We start from the raw sequence: 27,730 nt of genomic DNA on the forward strand, positions 1-27,730 counted from the left end.
ATACAAATATCACATATAAACATCAATTTCAAAATAAAATGTCTCAATGAAAATCGGTTATTCTTTACCGACGAAATAATTTTTTAAAAATTAAATCAAACGAAATCAAATTGAATCTTTTTAAGATGTTAGAAAGATATTCGAAAGATAGTCAATTAATTAGATATTAATTATTAAATTAGAATCAGTTTATTAAAAATTTTAAAAAAATTATTATCGGTCAAAATCGCAAAGAAAAAAAAGCAAAGATTATAATTTTTAACTTTTTTATATCAAGCCAAAGAAAATTTTTGCTTTTATAAATGCAATAAAATGTAAATTAAATAAGTTAAATCTAACAAGTAAGTATTTGTAGATTTAATTAAGAAAATTTCATCAAAATTTCATTAATTATGAGTTACAAAAGTTCGAAAATATTCAAATTCATAATTTTTCACTATTTTTCATCTATGTAACTAATAAATCTAAAAATGTTCAATGCAATTTTTTATGCATCAATTGATTTTGATGAAACTTTATAAATGTATAATTTACTTAGATTGATATAAAATACGTTTTTTATAGATTCAAATAAAAAAATTAAAAATCGAAATTTATTTTTTTTCGCAATTTCAATCAATAATAATTTAAAAAAAATTCAATTTATTTAAAAAAATGATTTCTTTTGAATAATAATTGATTTTCACTGAGAATTACTATATATATATATATATATATTAAAATGAAATATAAATCTGTGTCTTATCTTTTTTATCATATATTAAATTTTACAAAATTAAAAAAAGAATCTCACAAATTAATTATTTTTGAAAATATAGAAAATAATGAACTATATTATTTTATTTAAAAAAATTTATAAGTATGTTTATTATAAAAATTAATATAACATAAAGTTATATCCTTCTTCAATATGAAATGTTTGTATATAACATTTTTTTTTTATAATCTAATTTATTTAATAAATAATTTAAGATGATCATTTTAAAAAATTATTTAAAATGATCATATAAAAAACTTTTGCAGTTACATATTTTTATGATTATTTAAAAAGGAGAAAGTATTTTTATTATAATTAAGTTTCAATATTATCTATATTAAAAAATATATATACATATGAATTTTATATTATATTCTTTGCGAATAAAAAAGAAAACTAATGATTTTTATAATTTTTATTTAAAGAAATATAAATATTCTATGTTGATTTGTATTTTTTATCTTTTTCATTAAATTATATATTTGATTTCAAAATTATTTGTTATAATTTATTTCAATTATTTCATTTATTCAATTATTATATTATTCATAAATATTTGTTGTTTAATTATTTTAAAGTTTAATTTCATAGTATAATTAATAAGTCTCTGTTTAAAGTTCCTGCAAATAATATATTCTGATACATTTGGATTAAGTTTCAAACATGAATTAAATGTATTATATTTAATTTAAAATATATTAATTAACAATTGTTAATAATGTCAATTTTTTAACATCAATAACATATTGTTATTAATATTACTGTAAAATCTACTTTTCTTATGCATAAATTGTATAAAATTACAAATAATAATATTTATTTATAATTTTTAAATATATATATTCAACTTCCATAATTGATGATATTTAAATGTTTATATATAATGTATATAATATTTTTATGAAATTGTAATGATAATTTTTTTATTATATATGATATAATTGTATAATATATTATAAATATATTATAAATATATATAATATAATTTTAATAAAAGATTCTATAATAATAATAAAGTTTAAATTATCATTGAAATATTTATATAAATATTTTTATATAATTTTAAATTTTATAAGTTTATGTTGATAATTATCTAAAGCACGGTATGCAGAGGGCGATATCATAGAACCGGTATGAAAATGGGACACTATTTATTCTCAGTCATTCCGAATATTTGATTTAAAAAATTTATTCTTATTTTTTACTAAACATTAAAAGAGATTCAACAAAATTTGTTATAATATTTTAATGTGAATTCTTATGTAAACAACGAAATTTAATTTAATTTCTAAGAAAAATGGGAACTGTTTACGCAAAGGTACACATGTATTATTGGAAAATTACGATATAACCTAAAATAAAAGCTACTAATTTGCACCATGAGTAATTTCTAATAATAATTTTTAGTACTATTATTTTGAATATAACAATTTTATAAAATATTTTATAATAATTTTATAATAATATTTTATAAAATATTAAATTTGTATATTTCTAATTTTATTATACAGATTATTATATTTAATTAATTTTTTATTATTTTTTTCATTAACGAAAATATAATGTAATGATTTACATTTTTCTTTTTAATGTTTTAGGAATCAAATATGTCCAGAAATATAAATGAAACTTCAAGTAATAATACTGAAAAACAAAATTTTAAAAAGAATAATTCTGTAAGTAATATGTATATTTTAAAATTTATTTAATATTTCTTATATTTTTTATTTAATTTTTTTTATAATATAAATACATAAAATAATTTAAGTTTTTATTTTTAATCCTTACATTTTCAGGAAAAGATGAATTTATTTGAAAAAAGGAAAGAGGAACCCATTGATCTTCATTCAGTAAAGGTATCAATATAAATATAAAACATTTTTTTCAAATTAATAATTTTATAAGTTAGTAATTTTAATTTTAAAATATTATAAATTAGGCAAGAGTTGATAGAATACATGTAGATGGGCTTATAAGAACGAAAGATGATATAATAAAAGCTCAAGTAATAGAACTGTTTAAAGCTCAAGATTTTTATGATGTTGTTCTACGTGCCTATAAAGTGAGAGAAAAGTTACAAGGTTTAGGATGTTTTGGAAATATTGGAATTTACATTGATACCAGTCAGGGTCCTCGTGCTACCCCAGAAGGCGTTGAAGTGGGTCTATATAATTACACAATAATTCAACAAAAAATAAGTAATTTCTCAGATTTAATTCTTTCCAGTTCACTCATGAATTTCTTATTTAATGATTAATATATGTTCTTTTAAGAAACTTTAAAACCATATTCTTTTTCAGGTCACTTTTATGGTACGTGAAATAAGACGCTTAACAGGTGGAATTAGTACTATGGTTGGAAATAATGAAGGTTCAGTTATTGTTCATGCAAAAGCACCCAATTTATTTGGAAGAGGAGAACGTTTACAGATGGAATATTCTTATGGTTCAAAAAGTTCAACTAATATAAGTATATCTGCTGTTAAACCATTTATAGATAATTGGCGTCATACAGTGTATGTAAAATTATTTTATTTTAAAAATTAATAATTAAAAATAAATAAGTTTTTATTAAATTTATATTTAATAATTTTTCTTATAGATTAACTGGTAGTGTGTTTAACACATCAAATAGATTTCCATGGTCTGGTTTTAGTCAATGTGATAAAGGTTTTTTATTAGATATTGGTCTTAATCCAGACGGAGCAGGTACATTAAAGCATAACTTGCAATATGAAGCTACATATAGGGAAATAATTTCTTCTAAACAAGTATCGTTTCGCGTTCGAGAGCAATGTGGTCCAAATTTAAAATCTGCTCTACGACATATTTGTTCTATTGACAAAAGGGATTCATTAATATTTCCTACTATGGGAAGTTTAGTACAATTTTCGACAGAAGTAGCTGGTCTTGGTGGAGATATAGGATTTGTTAAAAATGAACTTACCATGCAAACTAATTGGTCACCATATGAATGTCTAGCAAGTATTTTCAAATTTGAAATTATTTTTTATATATAATTTGTGTAATTAAAAAATTTTTATTAGACCTTCCAACTGGGTTTTCAATCTGGATTGCTTCGAGGAATTAGCAATGACATGAAAATAAATATTGCTGATCATTTTTTTCTGGGTGGACCATTAAATCTTAGAGGATTTGATATGAGAGGTTGTGGACCTCGTCATGATGGAAATTCTATTGGTGGCGATGCATATTGGGCTCTTGCACTACATTTATACACACCATTACCATTTAGACCTGGTCGTAATGGTTTTGGTGATCTGTTCAAATTGCATGGTTTTATCAATGGTGGAAACGTATCCAATTTTACTTTTAAATTTGGTATGATATCTTTAAAATATTTTTTATATTATAATTTGTAATTTGTAATTTAGGAAATAAATTATTTCTCATTATTTGCAGCTAATGATTATAAAGAAAATATGAAAATTTTTAAAGAAAATGTTCGTTGTGCAGTTGGTGGAGGTATTGCAATGAAACTTGGAAATATAGCGAGAGTAGAGTTAAACTTAGTTATGCCTTTGTTATTTGTCAGGAGCGACGTATTGCAACAATTTCAATTTGGTATTGGGTTGCAATACTTATAAATAATTCCTATTTCAGAGTAGTATAAATTATACCTACATTATTTCTATATGAATCATATGCATTTAATGTAAAATAAATTACAATTATAAATTTATAACTCTTATGAAAATATATGCTAATATCATTAGAAATAAGTATCAAAAAAAGCATTTCCAATAAAAATTCATACAAATCTATTTCTTGATTATTTTTTATATATATTTATATTATTAAATATATTTTATATATATATATATATATATATATATATTATTTATATTATTAAAATTGTATTTTACATACATAAACATAATCAGTACATTTTTCATAGTTCATTATTTCATAGTTTATATTAAAGTTTGTTTATATTAAGTATAAGTGTTAAAAAAAATTAAAGATTTCATCAGGTAAAAGTTATGAATCAGCTATGAATCAGTTCATTAATATGTTGCATATTTGTTTTTAAAATTGTCTAATTTTATTTTTTATCGATTTAAATTAATATAATATATATAAAATAATTCTAAATATTATTTTAGAAAAAGTTACTTCAAATATTATAAAGACTTTATTTTGCTAAATTATTTATTCTTTTATCTTTCTTAAATTTATATCTTAAATGTGAATCAATTATAACAGCGCCCCTACAATGTATGTGTAATGACCTATGCATCAGTTAGTTAGTTGAAAATGGCCGCTTAAAAGTATCGTTGAAATGTGTATTTTAATCATGTATTATTTTACAATGGAATCCTTCGAAATTATTCAAGAATTAGAACAAAATATTGTGATTGAAATAAAAAGATTTATCAGAAATCTATTGTTAAAATATAAAAAGTGTGGTATTGCAAATAATCAATTGTCATATTGCGAGCAAAATATACGTGATAATTGTCACAGTGGAGGCTATCTTTGTTGTATGTATAAGTGAAAAAAAAAAATATTTTATATAATTAATATTATTGTGTTTAATATTATAACATTAAAATCATGTTGAAATATAAATGATACTTTGAATTTGAATATATTATTTACTAATTTTTGATTAATTAATGTCTGATATGTGTGTGATGCGGGAATATCCATGTCGTGATTATAAACATATCGATTTTAAGTATATTTTTAAAAATACAAATATAATAATTTGAAATTTAACATTAAAATTTATTATTTTTTATTAAAATGTGTAATATTGAAATTATTATATTATAAAATTTTTATATTGTAAAATAATATATATTATATCATATGTAAAGATTATGATTATTGAATATTTTTGAACAATATTTTAGAAAATATTTACTAATTTATATATTTATCATTTTTTATGCGCAATAATTAAATTTAATTTATATATTTATAATTAACAATTTTTTAAGCTATTTACTAACTATTTTTAAACAATATTTTTAATATTTTAAATTTATTTTACAGCTAAACGAAGAAGATTTATGAGAACTGAGAAAAATTGTATAAAAACAGCAGTGTGTTGAATGATGTATGTAATAAAATTTAAATTATATTTTTCAAAAATTTAAATTAGTTATTTAAATATTTTTTTTGCAGCAACTTTGCTTCAATATTAAATATGTATTTTATGCAGAGTTTACCACTAGAAACAAGAATGGAAAAAATGTATTCAATAAATAATGTACTGAATGAGAAAAGAAATATGTCAAGTTCAAAAAAAGAAAATATGTTCCATAGTGTCTTTAATATTTTGAATATACTTTGGGAACAATTCTCTAAAGTTCCTGCTTCATTTATAGCAAGTATTAATTATCCATTATCTGTAACAGTTGTGAACAATGATGGTATAATTCCACTTGACTTTTTTAAAGATTTGTCAAGTAAAAGAGAACGATTAAGTACTGATAATGTATATATTCAGAATGCTCATGTAAAAGAATCTTTAAATATTGTTAAAAATACAAATAATGATATATTTGATGAAAAAAAATCTATAAATAAAATTTTTAACAAAAATGCAAATGATAATTTAAAATTTAATTATGAATACATTGGTTGCAAAAACAAATATGCAAAGAGATCTGATAAAAAAGAATCGCATATTAAGGAGAATATTAAATGTGATACAAGTAATTATAATTATTTAATATCAGTTCAAAATTTGAACAAATCAAATGAAGAGGAAATGTTTGAATACATTTATTTTGATAAAAACATACAAAAAGTATGTACTAAAGAAAATTGTTATAATTTTGAAGATACTTGTAATAAACACATATTTAATAAGGAATTTTTTAATTGTATTAACAACAGTATGGATGATAAGATAATTTCTTTTTTAACATCTAGTACAAATACATTAAGTATGCAACCAATTCAACAAGGTATAGTTTCTGATCTGTTTACAAAGATATTGCAAAAAACTTTTAATAGTGTAACAGATCGCTTCTATAGAACAGAATCTGATTTGATAATTAAACGATCATTCTCACCGAAGCAACGAAAAAAACTTATTGCAGTGGCGAAAGGTAGAGGTCGGGGACGAGCAAAGTCACAACTTAGACGTTCTGGAGTTAGTCAAACAAGACATAGAAAAGAACGCATTAAACATGATATTGCTATAGATATAGAAAATGATTTTAAAACTTGGCAAGAATTAAAAGTATCTCATACAACAAAAAACAAAGAATTAGAAGACTGTTTTAGTTTAGATGAAGATACAATAGATACTGTACAATATATTGTAAAAGAGACAGTGAGTCCTGTAACGTATACATTTGCCGATATAAAACCCAAAATTCAAAAATCAAAAATATGTAGAAATATTAATAAAAGTATACCTAATTTTTCTAAAAAAATGAAAAGTATATTCGAATGTACAGAACAAACAAATATTTTTCATCATGATTTTGTTGAGAATAGATATAATGTACAAAAAAATACATTTCGACCACGATTAATATCAGAAAGTTCCATTGATTCAGAAGATAGTTATTGTATAGTATTTGAAACTGACTCTGAAGTAACTTATAAAAGTGATCTTGAAGATAGTGAAGAAGATGAAGATCAAATAAGTGAAAATGAAAAAATTTATAAAAATGAACGACCTTTATCTCCTGTTCAAAAAGTAATTAATCATTATGATATAAACTTTATAATTTTAAAATAATAATTAATAAGATTTTTATTATTATTATTATTATTATTATTATTATTATTATTATTATTATTATAGGTAAAATTTAATTTAAATCCAGAAATTCATATAATGGTTCAATGGGACTATGCTTATCGTGCAGCTCGAAAAGGTCCATGGGAAGAAATGGCTAGAGATAGAGAACGATTTAGAGGCCGTATAAATTGCATAGAACGTGTTCTTAATCCAATATTAACAACTCAACACAGAACTTATATTTGGCAAGAACGATTTGCACTTACTGAATAAAATTCATATTTATTGTGTAAGGTAACTGTTATTTAAAATTAGTATTATATATTATAATAGAAGAGATGATGTATTTAAAAAAAAAATGTGTATAATAATTCTTTTAAAATGATAAAATAGGCTGTGAACAAATAGAATATGATGTCTTTTAATAATAATTCATAATGATAAAAATGAGGATAAATTTTTCATTTTTTAAGTTGCTAATTGGTAATACTAATTGATATATATCATATATTTTTTCATTAAAATTTATAATAACACAACTTGTACGAAGTCAATAAGCTGTAAATCTTTTTTGACTAGTCTGTTACATGTAAAAATATTAACAAATATTAGATTTTTTTATATTATTATAAATTATATTAGTTAATAAATAAATAAATACATACATATTTTTAAAATAATAATCAATAAGCTATATTTTATTGAAATATATCTCACTTATATTTTTTTAAAATCTGTAAATCCAATTGTAATAGATTCAATAATTAAAGATTTAAAAATTTCATATTTTCAATTCAATAAAAATTCATATTAGATTATTTAATTTGATTTGCATGCAAAATACTGTAAATATGAAAATGTTAAAATGAAAATTTAAGTTACATAAGTAGAAATATACTCTTTTATTAACATTTTTAAATATTTCAAAATAATATAGAATAATATATTACATTTATATAAAGGGTGTTAAAATATTTTTGGGATAACTTTGAAGATTCTTTTTCGATTCTAATAATCAAAACAAATACAAGTTGATGTACAAAAATATTGGTTGAGACATATTTATTTAAGCAATTTAAATAATATTATAAACAATTGAAATTTTTATCAAATGATACGAGATGAAGATAGAATGATAGTATAACAAAGATAGAACTATTTCAACAATATCTTAATCCATTGCTAACTTAAATTGCTTATAAATAAATAAATAAATAAACTTTAATTTTTGTAATAATTTTTGTATATCAATTTTTGTGTTTGTTTTGGTCTAAAATCTATTCTCTAAATATCGTTTCAATGTATTGACGCTCTAAATATTATTCTTAGTTTCTTAGTTAAATTCATTTTATATATCTAAGTTACAGAGTGTAAATAATTTGAATAATATACACTAGTCATTAAATGTATAAATTATCAATCAGTTTTTTTATGTATAAAACAAATTATTAGAAGATTTTAATTATTCACATTTTTTTTCCAACATACATTATCTCTTCTATATAACTATTTTGTAATAAAATCAAAATCTTTTCACTATATTTTCGATATTGAAATTATTATATGCATTTTTTAAACATAAAATTCAAAAATCACATATTTGTGATATTCTACATGTACATGTTTTTTTCATCTTTAATTTGATAAAAAATATAAATATATGAACATTAACTATTAACTTAAGAATATATTCATTTTATATAATTTCATTTTCTATTACACTTATTTTTAATACGGTATAAATATTAAGTACAAATTTCTAAATATTGAACAAATAAATAAAAAATATCTTTAATTTCCATTTTATGCATACAGCTTATACATATCTGTTTTATTTATTAATTTATATTATTTGTTTTCCACATTTTTATTAGAAAATTTTCTTATTATAAAATTTTATTGAAGAATCTGAATATTTGTAATACATAATATTGAAAAATATATCACTTATATTGACAATATTAAAATTAATGGAAAGTTTAGACAGATATAATAAACTATGAATTGTAATTCCTGAAATTAATTTATTATTATGATAAGAAATAAATTCTATTTCATCATTACTTATAATTAATTAATGAATACATATATACTATATATTGCTGAGAAGTTTTCCAAATTGATGCAAAATAAGAAAATATTTCTTTCACTCACAATCATTATTATATATTATTTGATGAAATTTTTGGCTAGCATACCATTTTGGACTATTTTTATAATTAAATTCAGTTATCAAAAAAAAATTGATTAAATAAAAATTGATCACATTCTTTTCAAAGGATTTCTTGTCAGCAATGCATAATATTCATATGTGAAATAAGGCATTGCATATTATATGTAATTAAAAAACATCAGAGAAAATTTTTAGTAAATAATTCAATTTATGTTTAAATATACTTTTGTATAAATAATATATATTTTTGTCATTATTTAATTATTATTAATTGAATTTTTAGGTATTTTTGAAATTGTTAATTCAATATTTTATTAAATATAAATGTTCCCTGAAATTTGATTTAGATTAATACAAAAAAAATTGTTCTTGCCAAGTTTACAATGTATAATATATTTAAAATTAATTAGGAATTATTGCGTGTACATACAAAAGTTGGTAATATATATGACTGTGTTATAATAATTAAATTATAATCTACTTTATTTGCACTTATTTAATAATTTCTTTCTATTTTTAGTTTAAAAATTATTTTAATTTCTCTTAATGTAATAATACAATAAAAAAAAAGATTTGTTCTTCATATATATACATAGTCATTTATATTTAAATTTTATCAAAAAAACTAAAATATTATTTTTATTTTGAAAATTTGAGTAATATCTTATATGTATCTAGTATATAAATATTATAGGTATATATATTTCATTGAATAAATATATTAATAAACACATTGATTTATAATAATTTGTAAAATATTTAATCCAAAAAAAATTTTCAATGATTTTTTAATAAAGTAACTTTCATTAAAAATATAATATCTATTATATTTTATTTATGAAAATTTTGTAGTTTTAATTAATATAATTTTTCATTAAAAATAATAAAAAAAAATCAAATCTCAAGATGAAATTTTACTTGCTTATACATAATATAATAAATATATATATACGTTTTCTATATTGTATTTATAAATAAAATATATATTATTATGTTATTATTTCTAATCTAATGTTATTATAAAAACATTATTAATTATTCACATTGATAAAGCATTTATGATAGTTTTGACATATTATTAATTTTCTTGTCATAAATAATTTGTAAAGTTGCTTAGAGTCTAACAATGAAAGTAATAATACAATCCAAATTATGTCAAGGACAAATTACGTGATTGTGAGCACTTGTGGTGATGGCGATAGTCATAAAACTAATGTTGTAATTATGGATTCTATTTCTTAATTATTATCGGATTGTTATGCGAATTCATTTTGAAAAACAATGTTGTTTTGATATTATATTATTTGATTCCAACAGAACATATATAATAAATATTTTTAGCAATATTAATAATATAGATCTTCAAATCAATCTTTCAATATAAAAATGCATTTCAATTTAAAACAATTTAAAAAACGCTCTTATGAAAAAATTTCATTGATATTCATGCTATATATAAATATATATCCTAAAAAATTATTTTATTGTAACATACATCTATTTTATTTATGATAAATTTTCCATGTGAATCAAAAAATATATTTGGAAGATATCAAATTATTCTTAATTAGCAAATATGTGTTAGTTTTTGTAATTATAATACATATAATACATATATGTATTATACATATTTATATATGTATAATTACATATTTCTAAAACTTTCTTTCTTTATCAATATTTTATTGGTGCATTATTTAAATAATTAATAATAACTTTATGCTATTGAATTATAACTATAATTATACATATTTTACATGTTGCATCACACAATTTTTAATCGAAATTTTCATTTATATATATTGTTTCTCTTAGATACATTTTCTAAACAATTTTCGTTAGAATTATATAAAAAATTTTTTAGAAAAAATTAAATCTTAACTATTTTTTAATTTAAAAAAATACTTGATTGATGATAATTGATTTACATGCAACAGTATATTTGATATTGTCTGAAATATGTCGAATATTTATTGCGAAAAAAATACTAGAGAAAATATTAACCGGAAAAGGATGGACATAATTTACCTAGATAGTTATTATAATAGAGAGGAAAAGGGGAACAAAATGGACCATTAAAAAATATTTTTCGATGCTTTGCATATTTGTAATTGAGATATTATTAATAAATCAACAGTCCTTTACCATTTAATGATAAATTACTTGGTTATAAAAATGCGAAATTATTTACTGACTAATCTTTATAAACAGAATTATTATGATTTAAATTTTGATATATTATGATAAAATAACACAATTTTGATGTTGCTATAACAATAATAATATTATAATATTATATAATGATATAATATTATATAATGATATAATATTATATAATATTATATAATATTATAATCATTAATATTATATCATTAATATTATATAATATTAATGAATTTCAAGTTTAAATAAATAGAATCATGTATCAATAAGATTTATTTTTTAGTTGAATTATAATTTTAACTATTTATTTTATATTATTTCTTATCGGTTAAAACTTTGAGGATTTTTAAATTATATATATTATTATGTATAGATAATTTTTATTATAAGGATGTTCTTTCAGTTATTATAATAATCTATTAATATATATTTTAATTCTGTGTATGAAAATTATGAAAATTAAATATTAAATAAAAAAGAAATATAAAATATTGATAATATTGATTAATAAAATTAAAAAATGATTTCTAATAGACAGAATATTAATTTAATATTAATGAATCAAAGTCATGATATTTTTCATTTATCAACGAAAATAAAGATTAGAACAAATCTATATTTATGTTAAATATAATATTTTTTAAAATATTTTTTATATTTTTAAACTTTTTTAAAAATTTAATTTGTTAAGAATTAATACTTATATATATTTTTCTTTTTAATCAGAAATTATAAATATTATTTTTTAATTAAATCAAATATTTTTCAATTGTTTAAATGTTTTTTTTAAATGTATTTTAATCTTTGAATCTTATTTATTGTCATTGTTCATTAAGCAATGAATGTCATTTTTATTTCAATGTAATAACATCATGTTCTTTTATTAACATTGAATATAAAATTAAAATAATTAAAGCGAATATAAATTATAAAATCAAACTAACTTTATTTGTAGTTTCATATGAATCATATATTGAATGAAAAAAAATATAGCTTATACGAGGCTTATTCGACTTATTATGATTTGCTTTTAACTTTTCATGATTAGTAAAAAAATAAAAATTTTAGAAGATTCATTGCATAGTTAAGTAATGTGCAACGATTATTCCAATTTTCAGAGCTAAATATCAAGTAATAAGATATTAATATACTTATTATGTTACTGTTATATAAACAAATTTCCAACAACTATATTAAGTTATTTATTCTTAAAAGAGTAATTTTCATTATTGATATTTGATAATAGGTAAGAATCTCATCATGTGAAATAAAAAAAATCTAATTTGTATTATGTTTATGATGAGAATAAAAAAATAAATCATTTCTAGATCATATCGTTCTTTTAAATGCGTACATATTAAATATTTTTTTAATCGCAGATAAATATTATATTTTTATCTGTTTTTTTTTATAAATAATTAATGATTGAGGTTATGTGTTACATATTTTATTTTTTATATTTACTATTAATAAAAAAAAAATATTTCTATAAAAATATAAAAAAATATTTTCAATATTTTATTATTCATTATTTCGATTTATTAAAAATATTTGTAAAAAATATATATAAATATATAAAAAATTTATATAAAAAAAATAAATCAATTTGAGAATTTTATGTATTATTTATAAATTCCTCAAATTAATATTTTTTTTACTGATAAGGTATTTGATTAAATATATATAATATATTTTAAATACGTCATATTTAATACGTCAAATATATGTATGTGCAAGTATAATAATGAAAATTTTTATATTTGTACATCTGTGTAAACATATATAGTGATATAATTCAATTATATGTATAATATAATATATGTATATATATAAATAATATAAATAATATAATATATAATATATATAAATATATATATATATATATATATATATATATATATATATTACAATATCTGATTTTATAAGATTTTTGAAAAAAATGATCTTAATTTCTTATGATTTCTCATTTAAAACATTTCAATAAATTTTTTTATTTATTTTATTTTTCTTGATATTAAATATTTTACTGAAATATACAAAAGTGTAAATAAATTAATAAAAATATATATATATTAATATTAAAATTTTTCATTATATTTTTTATTTTGTTCTTAATTTTATTATTATTATTATTTATTATTATTTTTGTAATATTCAAATTAAATCAATTTCGAAATTATTTGTAATGAATAAAACAATCTAATTTTACAATGGCAAATCTCACGTAAGTGTATTTATGCGAAGTTCATTTAATGAATTATAATCAACAATCTGATTCTTTTAGTTTAACCTTCAACGATAGTCATTTTCCTTGGAATACTTGAAAGTTTATTGTCGATATTATTAAATCTCGATAACAGATAAGTAATTGCAATACGAGTTGAACTTGACATTTTAAATTACAATCTTTCATATTAGTAGATCATTAAACTCATAAATGTTTTTTTCTGACAAAAAAATATTATATATTATTATGAAAAAATTTATATAATTAAATAACAACAAAATGTATATTATAATACATATTATTAAAATAAAAATATTTATTGGAGTATTAGTTTTTTGTTATGTATGCATCATCATTAAAATTATTTTAAAAATCAATCCAAGAAAATAATTGAAAGTAAATGATATACTTATTTATTAAATTATTAATAATCTAAATTCATATTAAATGAAGAAAACGGAAACAGAATGTAACAATGATGTAAGAGAGAACAGTCTAATTCTCTTTCCATCCAACTCCTTATATCTCGCAACTTCAATTAATCATAATTTAACAAATAAATCTTAATCAATATTTTGGTATATCAATTTTTATGGTTTTGATCTCTAGAATCGATTCTTCAAAAATATCTCATGAATATATTAACACAAATGGAAAGATTATAATTTATTTTTTATTTTTAATAAATTTAAAGATCAAAATAAAAATTCTTTTTACGTATGTTTCGTTTAAAAAATGAAATTTTGATATTATTTACGATTCCTAAAATTTTCTAGTTTTATCTAGAAAAAAAAATTATTTTTATTAATTTTCTTCTGAAATTCGTATTATTCGTTGACGTGAAAAAAGTTACATGAAGTAAAAAAAAAAAAAAAAAAATACAATGTATAGAACTTATAAAAAAGACGATATTAAAGATTCATGGTAGTGGGGTAAGAATTGCAAACGTTTGCACGTATTGTTATTATACGGAATTTTATTTAAGGAAGTGTGAGACTTCGAGACGGTATATGATAAAACACGTACAGGCTTCTGCTCCAGAACTCTTCAGGCTACGAATTGTTGCTCAGTCTTGCTGACGAGTCAATAAAATCTTTCAACTTTTGTAATTCTTTAAGAATTTTCATAAAAGAGATTCTTAAAGAAAAAATAATTAACAATATATTCTAACATCAAATGAATTTCTAATATTCCAATGAGTTAGAAATTTCTCAACAGCTTGCAGAATATAATAAAAATATGTTAAAATTATGAATATTGAATTTCTTTAATCTTTAATATATATATATATAAAATATATAATACTATTATCAAATATTTAATTAAAATAATCCATTAAAATAATCCTAAAATAAAAATTCCGATTTCAGCATGCAAAATTAAGAAAAATTCCGTCCCAAAAATGCTATTTTTTCAATCGGCAATACGTCATCCAACCAACATTGTTTTCACAACTGTTCACTACGGTATATAATTGACGAATCGCGAAAACGATGATCAATGCAGGTCGCTCCATCGACGATGAAGATATTCGTCGCCTGTTTCATCATCTGGGCGTTTATAAACTACCGGGGAACGGTACTCGCAAGCAGCTTCGATGCTCAGAAAAATGATGGTCAAATAGAAAATTTGAATTTTATATTACCGCCTTCCTTGGAAGGTTTCTCAATTGATAATTACCAGAAGTATGGAAACGCAGAGGATCAACAAATCGATTTAGAGACATTAAACAAAAAGATATCTGCTGATAATTTCTTCGCTTCGTCCACACAAGCGGTATCAAAACATACGGCGTCATCGACGGCGCTTTTATCAGCCTTGAACGAGAAACTTGACATCGAGGAAGAGAAAACGCCATTGAAATCTGGAGAAGGAGCTTTGAACGAAGTTCAACTTCTAGATAAGCCATTCTCTTTGGAAAAGGAAATCGGCGCAGAATCAAGTAAGATCAAACGAGACACAACGATCACAAATTCCAAATGGGATAAGATCGAGGAAGAATCGACGAATGAAAAGAATAAAGGGATCGTTACGAAAACATACGTGAAAAAGGGCCCAGTGATCAAAACATGGAGTTGGAGCAGCGGAGAAAACGAATCGAAGAATATTCCCTCCAGCGAGGAAATTCAATTTCTTAAAGAAGAAAAAATAAAGGCAGAAACTAAAATTAAAACGGAAATTGAAGCGCGAACGAAAATTGAAGCAGAAGCGGCAGAACTTCGACAGCAGTTGAAGCTTCAGTTAAAGGCCCTTAAAGAAGCACAGCAGAAGGCTGAGAAGGAAGCGGAAGCTCGAGCAAAGGCGGAAGTTTTGGCGGCGTCGGAATCCAAAGCTTTGGCTGCAGCTCGAACAGTAGCGAAGGCCAATTCCGAGGAGGCTGCGCAGGCGGAAGCGAAGGCAAGGGTGGAGAAGGAAGCTCGTTCACGGTTACAGTCGAAAATTATAAGGATACTCGACGCTCGTACCAAGTTTGAAGAGGAAATTGCGATTACCGAAGAGGTAAAGGAAAAAGCGAAGCTTTCGGCGGAAGCTTCGTTAGCAGCTAGTGTGGCCGCGAAGGAAGCTGCGAAGGCAATTAGAGTTGCTGCCATGGCTCGAGCGAACGCCGCCATGAAGGCTTTAGCCGCTCAAAAAGCTACTCTTATTCAATCAATTGTTTCCAGCAATGCTAAAGCCTTGGTTAACGCTCTAAGCGTTGCGATCGAACAAGCTATAATTTCCTCGAAAGCTGCAGCAGAATTGCAAGCCGAAGCTCTCGCTATAACCAATCGAGCGGTGAAAGCGGCTGCTGCTGAAGGGGCTACTATCGATTATGCGAAATATAGAGCGGCGATGCTTGAGAATGCGATTAAGAGGGCGAAAGCATCTATAGAAGCGGCTGGTAAAGCGACTGCGGCTGCCATTACTTCCGCTAATAATTTAGCCCGTTTACAGATAAATAATCAGAACTTGGCTGATAATGTGGCCAGCCTGCAGGAAAGTACGATTTCAAAAGCGGAGGCAGCGTTGGTGGAAACGAATGCGGCGGCTAGAGAGGAAATTGCCGCAATGGCGATAACGGACGTTGAAGGTTCGACCATCGAGGCGGCAGTTGCGGCTCGTGTGAATCCAATTCAAGCTATGAGAAATGGAGTTGTTATCGGATTGGGATCGTCTGCGACTGAACTTAACGCGCAACAAGCGGAAGCATTGATGAAAGTGGTTAAGAATCAAGACAAGCGAGAAGAGAAAATATAGGCGAAGTTTATAAAAAATATTTTAAAAATCGTATAGAATGAGAAAAGGCGATGTTTTGATTTTTTTTTTAAGTAAGAAATATGAGGAATTACAAATATAATGTCACATAGCATTGAGGAGATTGTTTTTTTATTATTTCATTCCCCTTAAATCCCTTTGAATTGATATCTATTATAATAAAAATTGAAAAATATTGCTAAATAGAAAGAAAATATTGGATATAAATAAAAATTGAAAAATTAAATTATTGTATATATTTTAATGTACATATCACGATTTATTTTATCAATAAAGTATATGCATCAATTAAAATAATATAATTTATTTCATTTGAAAACTTTTATGCTATTTTCATATATAAGAATATATACAAATTTTCTTGCGTGAAAGAATGAAATGAAACTTAAAATATATTATATATAACATGAGTATAATTTTTTTAAATTGATTCGTATTGAATAAAGAAATATATTGTTACGAACATACAATAATTTTCTTTCATATTAAATATTTATTACATCATTATCTTTATTAGAATACATTTTATTTTAAAATTGATAAGATAAAATTCTTTTTTATAATGAAATACATAACATATAAAATTTGATGATTCTTGAATTTTTGTATACTTCATGAAAAAAATATAAAATTATATAAATTATTTATATAAAATAAATTAAATATAAATGTAAAAATATTATTTAATTTAACATTTATTTAATGTAAATATCAAAAAATAAATATCTGTTCAAAATTTTAAATAAAAAATTTAAAAAATTAGAATTATTAAAATATCATATAATTTCATCATATAATTATATTATGCAAATTTTTATGTAAATTTTATTTGATTTTAATATTTAAATATGTTTCAACATTTCTTATTCAAAATTTTAAATAAAAAATTTAAAAAATTAGAATTATAAAATATACATCATATAATTACATTATGCAAATTTTTATGCAAATTTTATTTGATTTTAATATTTAAATATATTTCAACATTTCTTATATGATAACAGTTTTACACGAAAAAAAAAGAAAAGTATTCTTTGATCGTCGATTTTGTTGCATTGAATAAAGAAAAAAAAATGTACAAAAAAATAATATTTACAAAAACAATCTAAGAAAACTAAAAACTGTCATAAATATTTTAAAATCAGAATTTTATCTTTAAGTTTCTTAAATTATTATTCTTAATTATTCATTCTCCTCCGTTACATTAAAAACTGACGTTTTAAAAATTGATCAACGATTCTGTCCATTCTCGATAACAGCGCTTAATTAAACATACCCATCTCCGACCTAAATATCATCGAAATCATCACTTGCAAAAAGTGCGACCTGAAACAATATTTTCAATCACGCTTAATCAGACCAGACCCCATTGATTATTTTCACAACTGTCAACGCCGCTATAAATCCGTCCAACGGTTCACACCTGGTATCAATTCGCGAAGCGTCGTCAAACATGAAGATTCCAGTATTGCTTGCAACGTGCCTCTACCTTTGCGGATTTGCGTCCGCCGGTTTGGAGGGGCCGGGCAACTCGTTGCCCGAGCTCGTGAAAGGTAGCGCATCGGCCACCGCGTCGACCGCTGTGACCGCTAGATCAGGACTTAGAGCCGGACAAGTAGCTTTAGCTTCGCAGAAGGATGCCGTACTCCAAGCTCAAGCTGCTGCATCCGCCGCGTCAGAGGCGCGCGCTGCTGCCGATCTGACGGCTAAACTTAGCCAAGAATCGGCATCAGTGCAATCGCAGGCTGCCGCCAAAGGGAAGGAAACGGAGGAGGCAGCTGTTGGTCAAGCTAGGGCTGGCCTCGAGTCGGTGTCCATGGCCGCATCAGCCACATCTGCTGCCAAAGAAGCATCGACCGCCGCCAAAGCCGCAGCATCCGCACTATCCACAGCCGTGGTGCAAGCGAAAATAGCTGAGAGGGCAGCCAAAGCTGAAGCTGTTGCCTCGGACGAAGCCAAGGCCAAGGCGATTGCAGCAGCCAACTTGGCGGCTGAGGCCAGTGTAGCCGCAGAAGCAGCTCTCAAGGCCGAGAAAGTGGCCGAAGAAGCCATCGCAAGAGCAGCCTCCGCAAAGGCTGCCGCAAGAGCTGCTGCTGCCGCTCTAGCCTCCTCGAAGGAAGCAGCCACGGCCAGCGCGAGAAACGCCGCGGAATCCGAGGCCAGGAACGAAGTAGCTGTATTGATCGCCGAGATTGATAAAAAGAGTAGGGAAATCGACGCAGCCAGTTCGCTTAATGCGCGTGCCGCTGCCAAGGCAAGCTCCAGGAACGTAGAAACGGCGACAATCGGGGCCAACATCAACTCTTCGAAACAAGTCGTGTCAATTCCAGTGGAAATAAAGAAATTCTCGGAGCCGGAAGTGTCAACATCATGGAGAGAAGATGAAGAGGTTACGAAAGAGAAGAAGGAGCACATAAATCTGAACGACTTCGACTTGAAGAGCAACGTATTTTAGAAAGAATTGGATGAAATATCGGGAAAAGCGATTTGTTTGAGAGTAAATTTCGTTATAGGATGTAATAAATGCTGGAGAAAATGTTGTCTATAGTTAGACAGAGATTGTAATGATGAAAATAAATTGGTTTAGCATATATGTAACCTTTTGATGTTGTTCTTTGCCTTTTTATTCTTTCAAAATAGAAGATTCAATAGAAGTTTCAAATTGGAAAAGTTTCTTAGTTAGTTTCTTATTTTTCATTTTTGAATTTCATGAGATTTATATTAAAAATGTATTGATTAATCTTGCAATCATGTTTGACGTATTCAAATAAAGTATATTTAAAAAAATTTCATATGTAAAAAATTATATATTTTTTTTCCTTTTTCAATTGGTTAGAATAAAGTTAATTTATCATATATATCTATATAACTTATATGTATATCTATTAATGAAACAATAAAAATTAAGCAATTTGTATTATATACTTTTTTTTATATATTCTTGGTAATATTAGAAATTTAAAAATTAATACAAAAAATTAAAATATTCATAATTCTTCGATAATATTAAAAGACAGATGAAAAATGTACTATCTTCATGAAATTGTATTAAAAAAAAATCTGTACGATTATTACGAAAAAAAAATGTAAAGTATAATTATAGTATACATTATTATACATTTTGATTATAAAATCGTAGCGATATAATAATCATAAGAAAGATAATATAAGCAAATATTCTGAAAATAAATTTATTTCCATAATTTTATATGAAATACTATCAGAATCCATCAATGTTTACTTTAATTTTAATTTTTATTTACAATCTTTTTTTTCAATATTATTACAAATATTTTATTATATATTTAAATTCATTATATGAAATTATTAGTAATATAAATATTAACACATCTGATTCAATATTTAACAATAATAAGTAATTCTTGATAACCAATTGTTAAAATAATGTTAAAAAATGAAGATGTTCTTCATATTATTAATTTGTTCATAATTTTTATTTACAAAAATTTACTTTTTGCTAATTCAGATTTATAATGTTTAAATTCGTACATAATAAAAATAACTAATTTGAATAATTGAATAAGTTTAATTTTTAAATAATTGAGCAACAAAATTCAAAGATATATTTAAATAGAAACAAATTATGATAATATTTAAAGAATAAAAAATAAATTACATTTTATTTGAATTATTTTGTAAATATATATGTTCATAAAAAAATATAGATAGATATTAAAAATGAATTAGAAAAGAAATATTTGAATTAAATTTGTATTAATTTATTGCAATCATATTAATTCATTTCTTTCTTAAATCAAATCGAAAGATCAACTCAATTTAGAATTATACATTTTTCTCGAAAAAAATTTTAGGATACATAACAAAAGCAAAAGTTATTTAAGCATAACCAATCGTTGCACCTAAATAAATACAGTTCAATAAAAAAAAATTCTCACAAAACTTCTCTTTCTCCGAATCCTTAAGATTGCTTAAAACAATATTTTAAGATGGCGTAGCGTATCAATACAAAAAAAATTTCATCCAAAACACCTGCTGTTTTCACAATTGTCTCATCATCCACTATATAACCGTGAATGATCTTACGAATCGGCATCAATCAGGAAAACTGCGTCCAACATGAAGATTCCAGCAATATTCGTCACGTCTCTGCTGGTCTGGGGATTGGCCGAGGGCCGCGTGATTAATCACGAGTCCCTGAAGACGAGCGAGGATATTCAAGGAGGATATTCAGCAGGAATAGTCGGTGATGGATCTGACGCGCTTGGCTCCTCCATAGAAAACGCCCAAAAAGTCGCTCGAGCGGCTGAAAACGTGGGCTTGAATCTGGAATTGGGCGCAGGCGCGCGTGCTGCCAGTGTTGCCGCTGCTGCCCAGGCCAAAAACACAGAGGCTGCGGAAGCAGGAGCAAACGCCGCTCTGGCCGCCGCCATTGCCAAACGGGAGGAAGCGATTAAAGCCAGCGAGATAGCAAACCAATTGTTGACCAATGCAGCAAAAGCGGCAGAAGCGACTGTATCGGCAACGAAGAGGGCAGCACAATTGACGGCTGCAGCGAAAGAAGCAACCAGAGCTTCTGCAGCCGCTGCTGAAGCTGCTACGGAGGCCCAGGTAAAGGCTAACGCCGATTCAATCATCACGAAGAGGGCTGCGATTGCCGAGGCTCAAGCTGCGGCGGAAGCTCAAGTTAAGGCGGCAATCGCCAGAAAATCGGCAGCGAATTTTTTGGCTAAGGCTCAAATAGCGGCTGCCGCGGAATCCGAGGCCACGAAACTCGCGGCCGAAGCTGTAGTGGCACTAACAAACGCCGAAGTCGCCGTGAACCAGGCTAGAAACGCACAGGCAAACGCCTCGACTCAAGCTTCCATGGCTGTTAGGGTAGATTCTCAAGCAGCGAACGCTGAAGCAGCCGCTGTAGCGCAAGCCGAAACTCTCTTGGTTACGGCAGAAGCTGTCGCAGCTGCGGAGGCTGAGGTTGCGAACAAAGCCGCCACATTTGCAAAACAGATCGTCAACGAGAAGAAAATACATGTAGCAAAGTTGGAATAAAGAGGAGATAAAGAATGATGGATAGATTAAGTTGAAGCAGAGTTGGCAGAACAAGAAGCGGAAGATCGTTGTCAAAAAGGCAAACGCGATTACCTTGATAATTTGATTTAAACACGATGATTATTGACGGATATTATATGAAGAGAAATAATTAACACAGTTGAGATTCGTTCGTGTAATATTTTAGTGGAAATAAATTGTCGTAGCAACCCGAATTTTGATAAATGTTTTTTTAACGATATATTCTTATCCTCCTATATTCTTATCCTTTTTTATTTGTTCCATACTGAAATGAATATGTAACGAAACCATTAGATTCTTTATCTTTTAATTCACATTATTTGAAAGAAATTAATAAATATGATGAAAGAGCTTAACGAAGTTCTATGTAGAATATAGAATAAATTTAATTTTATATAAGAAAAATTTGAACGACAATTATGTTATATTTTATATAACATATTAATTATATTAATTATTATATATTATTATATATTAATTATATTAATTATTAGTCGTATAAAGGCAATTATATTTTAATTTGCTTTGTTATTGGAAAAATTTCCTTATTTACATTCTCAAATTTTATGTCAAATTTATAATAAATGTATTTATTCTTTTCCGTTTTGTTAAATATATTTATTTTTAGGCAAAATTAATGAATATGTATTAAAATATGTTTTACTTGTAGACAAAATCAAATTAGAATATATTTAATTTTGCGTTTTATATTGGATCTGAAATTTCATTTGTAATATATTATTGTTTCGATGACAAAATAATAAAATGTTTAAATATTAAAGAAAATATTATATGTTGTTTAATACACCGAAATCCTTTTATAAATATTGCTTTCATTAATTAATATTGTTATTCTCGATACGTTTTCTGAAATAAAATATATGTATATGTATCTTGTTAAAATGCTGATTGTCGATATAAAATATTATATAAAATATTATAATAAATTTAGAATACTGATTATGTATTTTAAATATCAATATACTGTAATTTATTTTAGTATACAATCCAAAGTTTGTAATTCAAAATGATTTGAAATGATTAGATTTCAAAAAATAAATTAGATTTCAAAAAATTGAATTCCGTCGATACACAAAGTATATATTATCTCGTATAGTATACAATCTTTATATCATTCATAAATACAATCTAAATATTGAAAAATAATATCAATAAGGAACCATATCTTCGTATTATTTCAACAAATATTCGTCTTCAAACAAAACTACTACTGAAGCAATAAAATTGCACTTTTCTCTTCTCTCAAATACAATCGCACACCTGTAAACACTATTAAATTGGGCAGAAATATTAAGATACGAACTTAATCAAAGCAAGAAAAACAAAAAGAATCGTGACAATATTTCTTCTCAACTATTTACACAACTGCAATCCCCTGTATATAACATACACGGGCGGGAAGGAACGGCATCAATCGACAAAGTTCCGTCGACCATGCAGATCCCAACGTTTGTCGCCATATGCTTGCTCACATCGGGCTTGGTGCACGCAGGCGTCGAGGAATTCAAGTCCTCGGCAACCGAGGAGGTGATCAGCAAAAACTTAGAAGTCGACCTGTTGAAAAATGTGGACACTAGCGCGAAACGAAGAGAGAACGGCGCCCCGGTGCTCGGCAAGAACACACTTCAATCCCTGGAGAAGATCAAGACGTCGGCGAGCGTGAATGCCAAAGCAGCAGCCGTGGTGAAAGCGTCCGCTCTGGCTCTTGCAGAGGCCTATTTGCGAGCGTCCGCATTGTCAGCCGCCGCTTCAGCCAAGGCAGCCGCCGCCCTGAAAAATGCTCAACAAGCGCAATTAAACGCCCAGGAAAAGTCTTTGGCCGCGTTGAAAGCTCAGTCCGAGGAAGAGGCAGCTTCTGCTCGTGCAAACGCAGCAACCGCCGCGACACAGTCGGCACTGGAACGCGCTCAAGCCTCCTCCAGGTTAGCAACGGTCGCCCAAAACGTAGCCAGCGACTTGCAGAAACGGACCAGCACCAAGGCCGCGGCTGAAGCCGCTGCCACCCTCAGACAATTACAGGACGCGGAACGAACGAAATGGAGTGCCAACGCTGCCTTAGAAGTCTCCGCCGCTGCAGCTGCCGCAGAAACCAAGACCACTGCCTCCTCGGAGGCCGCCAACGCCGCCGCCAAAAAGGCGGCCGCGATAGCTTCTGACGCGGACGGCGCGGAAAGGTCGGCATCTACCGAGGCACAATCAGCTGCGAAGATCGAGAGTGTGGCAGCCGCCGAGGGATCCGCCAACTCGGCCTCTGAGGATTCCCGGGCCGCTCAATTGGAAGCCTCCACCGCGGCGAGAGCCAACGTGGCCGCAGCTGTCGGGGATGGAGCGATTATAGGACTTGGAGAGGAAGCGGGTGCCGCGGCTCAGTTGCTTGCACAGGCGAAGGCATTGGCCGAAGTTAGCTCGAAATCCGAAAATATTGAGGATAAAAAATTTTGAAAGGGGCATTTGATAGAGATTTGAGTGGAAATCTTTCCTAGACCGTTTTGAGAATTTTTGATTGGAAAGAATAGGAGTTGATTGTTTGGATATGATTAGAGAATAGGCTGAGGACGATTAAAATTAAAAGTAAAACATTGTCGAAACGACTTTACCTACGTGATAATAAAGATCCACTATTTTAGCAAATATGTCTTTTCTGATCTGATTTCATTGCGTCCTATTTTTTTTCTTCCACGAATCCTTTTTAATCTTCAACGATTATTAATTTTCAGATGATGATTGAGATAAGTTTAAGATAAGTTTTTAAAATGGTAGAGAAATTTTTATCAAAATTTAAAAAACGTATTGAATAATACATGTATAATATTTATTGCTACTTCTGTTTTTAATTATTTTTCTATTTCTGTATACTTTTTATTCTTTTTATATAGAAATTAATTCAATTTCAAAATTACGGATGATTCTAATAATACTCTATATCTATCTTGATATGTAAGAATTTATAATTTCATAATACGTATGATTCATATGTATACATTGAATGATTTAGATTAATTACAATGATTTAGAAAGTTACAATGATTAATATAATAAAAACTTGTAATAATTAGAAAGCGTATAAATATATATTAAAATTATTTCATTTTTATTATAGAAGTATAAATTTTCAACTTGTATATATGACAATTTCTTTTTTTTTTTAAATCAATGTTTAATTATTTACATTTGATTACATTAATCATTTACATTTGATTCGATTAATAAATATTGAATTATCATTTGCAAACGAATACACGAAAGTAAATAATAAGTTAGATTATAATATTGTTAAAATCAATATTTAAATAACAATTATATATGCATGCGTTAAATTTAAATAATTTTATAAATAACTATAAATAAATTTATTATTAACATTATTATTTCTTAAATGATTTCTTGTAAGATTATACTGTTTTACTTTCCACTTTCGATTCTGAATATATGCGAATATAAGTATAACATTGATATTTTAATATGTTATAAGTATAACATCAATATTTTAATTAAATATGTAAAAATTAAATATTAAAACTATAAGGTTAATAATAAAATAATCAAATTATTAAAATAATTTATATTTATAGAGAACACAATGTCTTTAAAAATAATATTTTTTTTAAGATAAAAGATATAAAAGATAAAAGCAAACACGTAAAATAATTACGATAAATATAGAAAATTACTTTTAATTAAAAGGAAGGATGGAATATTTTTAAATAATGAAACTAAATCCATTAAAATAATCAACATGCATGACGAATATTTCAACGAATAATTCTGTAATAAATATTTTAATTTTTAAGATTCAAATTTCTGCGATGTTTTTCAAAATTTGATATATTTTAAATACAACTTAAATACATCATAAATATCTATAACAATTTATAGCTATCAAATTATCGACAAATCTCGTCGTCTCATATTCCAAAATTCAATTTCAGAATAATTTTCCAAATTATTTCTGAAATAATAAATTTTCATTACCAAAATCGTACAATCACGCGAATAATGAATAATCCCTCCCCAAAGGAGAAGACAAAAATTATATTCCAGTCTGGGGCCCACCTAAATAAACCCAGATTTCTCCATATAAAAATATCGATAACAAAAAGATAAGGTTACGTATTTGAATATCCGTGCAACAACATTTACAAATAATAACACCAATGTTTTCACAATTGTGAATATCGGTATAAAACAAGGAAATCCCGCCTCGGTCGGCATCAATTTTGCGAAGCAGCCTCGAAGATGAAGATCCCATCCATACTCGCGGTTTCCCTGCTGATCTGGGGTTTGGCAAGCGGCGCAAGGGAAGAGGTGGAGACACGGGACAAGACCAAGACCTCGACAGTGGTGAAAAGCGAGAAAGTGGAAGTCGTTGCTCCCGCTAAGGATGAACTTAAATTAACGAGCGAGCCTATCTTTGGAAGAAGAGTGGGAACTGGAGCATCCGAGGTGGCATCTAGCAGCGGTGAAGCCATCGCGATAAGTCTTGGAGCAGGGCAGTCAGCGGCAGAGTCTCAGGCCTTGGCCGCCTCGCAATCCAAAACGGCAGCGAACGCCGCCATAGGCGCGAGCGAGCTTACCAACAAAGTTGCTGCTCTAGTTGCTGGCGCGACTGGTGCGCAGGCGAGAGCTACGGCCGCCTCCTCGAGCGCGTTGAAGGCCAGCTTGGCGACCGAAGAAGCGGCGGAAGAGGCCGAGGCGGCCGTGGCTGACGCCAAGGCTGCCGCGGAAAAGGCCGAATCCCTGGCGAAAAATCTCGCGTCGGCGAGCGCTCGCGCGGCCCTCTCCTCCGAAAGGGCGAACGAATTGGCTCAAGCTGAGAGCGCTGCAGCGGCCGAGGCGCAGGCCAAGACAGCAGCCGCCGCCAAAGCAGCGGAAATCGCCCTTAAGGTCGCTGAGATAGCGGTGAAGGCGGAAGCGGACGCAGCAGCTGCCGCCGTGGCAGCTGCAAAGGCAAGAGCCGTGGCAGACGCGGCCGCTGCCCGTGCCGCAGCCGTGAACGCCATCGCCAAGGCGGAAGAGGAGGCCTCGGCCCAAGCAGAGAACGCCGCCGGTGTTTTGCAAGCAGCCGCCTCCGCCGCGGCGGAATCGCGAGCCGCTGCAGCTGCCGCCGCTGCTACCTCGGAGGCAGCGGCTGAAGCTGGCCCGTTGGCAGGTGAGATGAAACCACCGCACTGGAAATGGGAACGGATTCCTGTGAAGAAGGAGGAGTGGAAAACGTCAACGAAGGAAGAATGGAAAACGACGAATGAAGAATGGGAGGTGAAGTAAAAAAGGGCGCGAAGTGACGAAGCCGGGGACACGGGAACGTGTTTTGCATTTGAAAGAAATCTAGACATCTTTAAGGCAGAGTATATTAGTA

The 27,730-nt window shown here is 27.0% G+C and overlaps 7 protein-coding genes across 8 annotated transcripts; all 7 read left to right on the plus strand.

The window, feature by feature from the left end:
* Positions 1–1,881: 1,881 nt before the first annotated feature.
* LOC413450 (sorting and assembly machinery component 50 homolog) lies at positions 1,882–4,541 on the plus strand. Its single transcript, XM_396894.6, has 8 exons — positions 1,882–2,075; positions 2,356–2,433; positions 2,554–2,613; positions 2,697–2,915; positions 3,058–3,272; positions 3,359–3,737; positions 3,804–4,098; positions 4,180–4,541. The coding sequence occupies exons 1-8, from the start codon at positions 2,055–2,057 to the stop codon at positions 4,362–4,364; spliced, it is 1,452 nt and encodes a 483-aa protein (XP_396894.4). The 5' UTR covers positions 1,882–2,054; the 3' UTR covers positions 4,365–4,541.
* A 374-nt stretch (positions 4,542–4,915) lies between these two features.
* Positions 4,916–15,557, plus strand: LOC724843. 2 transcript variants are annotated; one of them, XM_006560803.3, is made up of 5 exons: positions 4,916–5,261; positions 5,779–5,842; positions 5,911–7,441; positions 7,550–7,780; positions 15,420–15,557. In XM_006560803.3, the coding sequence occupies exons 2-4, from the start codon at positions 5,838–5,840 to the stop codon at positions 7,757–7,759; spliced, it is 1,746 nt and encodes a 581-aa protein (XP_006560866.2). In that variant the 5' UTR covers positions 4,916–5,261; positions 5,779–5,837; the 3' UTR covers positions 7,760–7,780; positions 15,420–15,557. The 2 variants fall into 2 exon arrangements, with proteins under 2 accessions (XP_006560866.2, XP_006560865.2); XM_006560802.3 differs by lacking the exon at positions 15,420–15,557 and having other exon boundaries at positions 4,917–5,261; positions 7,550–8,096.
* LOC102654184 (plectin) lies at positions 15,464–17,405 on the plus strand. The gene has a single exon (XM_006560801.3). The coding sequence runs from the start codon at positions 15,550–15,552 to the stop codon at positions 17,284–17,286; it is 1,737 nt and encodes a 578-aa protein (XP_006560864.1). The 5' UTR covers positions 15,464–15,549; the 3' UTR covers positions 17,287–17,405.
* Positions 17,406–18,757: 1,352 nt separating this feature from the next.
* On the plus strand, positions 18,758–19,759 carry Fibroin1 (silk fibroin 1). The gene is given in 1 exon segment (NM_001136206.1): positions 18,758–19,759. A coding segment is annotated over 1 exon segment (1,002 nt).
* Positions 19,760–21,402: 1,643 nt separating this feature from the next.
* Positions 21,403–22,332, plus strand: Fibroin2 (silk fibroin 2). Its single transcript, NM_001136207.1, has one exon. The coding sequence runs from the start codon at positions 21,403–21,405 to the stop codon at positions 22,330–22,332; it is 930 nt and encodes a 309-aa protein (NP_001129679.1).
* Positions 22,333–23,808: 1,476 nt separating this feature from the next.
* Positions 23,809–24,816, plus strand: Fibroin3 (silk fibroin 3). The gene has a single exon (NM_001136208.1). The coding sequence runs from the start codon at positions 23,809–23,811 to the stop codon at positions 24,814–24,816; it is 1,008 nt and encodes a 335-aa protein (NP_001129680.1).
* Positions 24,817–26,610: 1,794 nt separating this feature from the next.
* Fibroin4 (silk fibroin 4) lies at positions 26,611–27,639 on the plus strand. Its single transcript, NM_001136209.1, has one exon. It carries the CDS (start codon positions 26,611–26,613, stop codon positions 27,637–27,639), a length of 1,029 nt encoding a protein of 342 aa, NP_001129681.1.
* Positions 27,640–27,730: the final 91 nt, after the last annotated feature.

Source organism: Apis mellifera, linkage group LG12 (genome assembly GCF_003254395.2).
Source record: "Apis mellifera strain DH4 linkage group LG12, Amel_HAv3.1, whole genome shotgun sequence".
Classification (NCBI taxonomy): Eukaryota; Metazoa; Arthropoda; class Insecta; order Hymenoptera; family Apidae; genus Apis; species Apis mellifera.

Bases quoted from the DNA above. Each gene is read 5' to 3' on its own strand.
- Fibroin4 (NM_001136209.1), top strand. From the start codon at position 26,611: ATGAAGATCCCATCCATACTCGCGGTTTCCCTGCTGATCTGGGGTTTG.
- Fibroin2 (NM_001136207.1), top strand. From the start codon at position 21,403: ATGAAGATTCCAGCAATATTCGTCACGTCTCTGCTGGTCTGGGGATTG.
- LOC413450 (XM_396894.6), top strand. From the start codon at position 2,055: ATGGGAACTGTTTACGCAAAG. The intron at 3,738-3,803 runs GCAAGTATTTTC...AATTTTTATTAG, and splicing joins GGTCACCATATGAATGTCTA to ACCTTCCAACTGGGTTTTCA. The intron at 4,099-4,179 runs GTATGATATCTT...CATTATTTGCAG, and splicing joins CAATTTTACTTTTAAATTTG to CTAATGATTATAAAGAAAAT.
- LOC102654184 (XM_006560801.3), top strand. From the start codon at position 15,550: ATGCAGGTCGCTCCATCGACGATGAAGATATTCGTCGCCTGTTTCATC.
- LOC724843 (XM_006560803.3), top strand. The intron at 7,442-7,549 runs GTAATTAATCAT...TTATTATTATAG, and splicing joins CTTTATCTCCTGTTCAAAAA to GTAAAATTTAATTTAAATCC.
- Fibroin3 (NM_001136208.1), top strand. From the start codon at position 23,809: ATGCAGATCCCAACGTTTGTCGCCATATGCTTGCTCACATCGGGCTTG.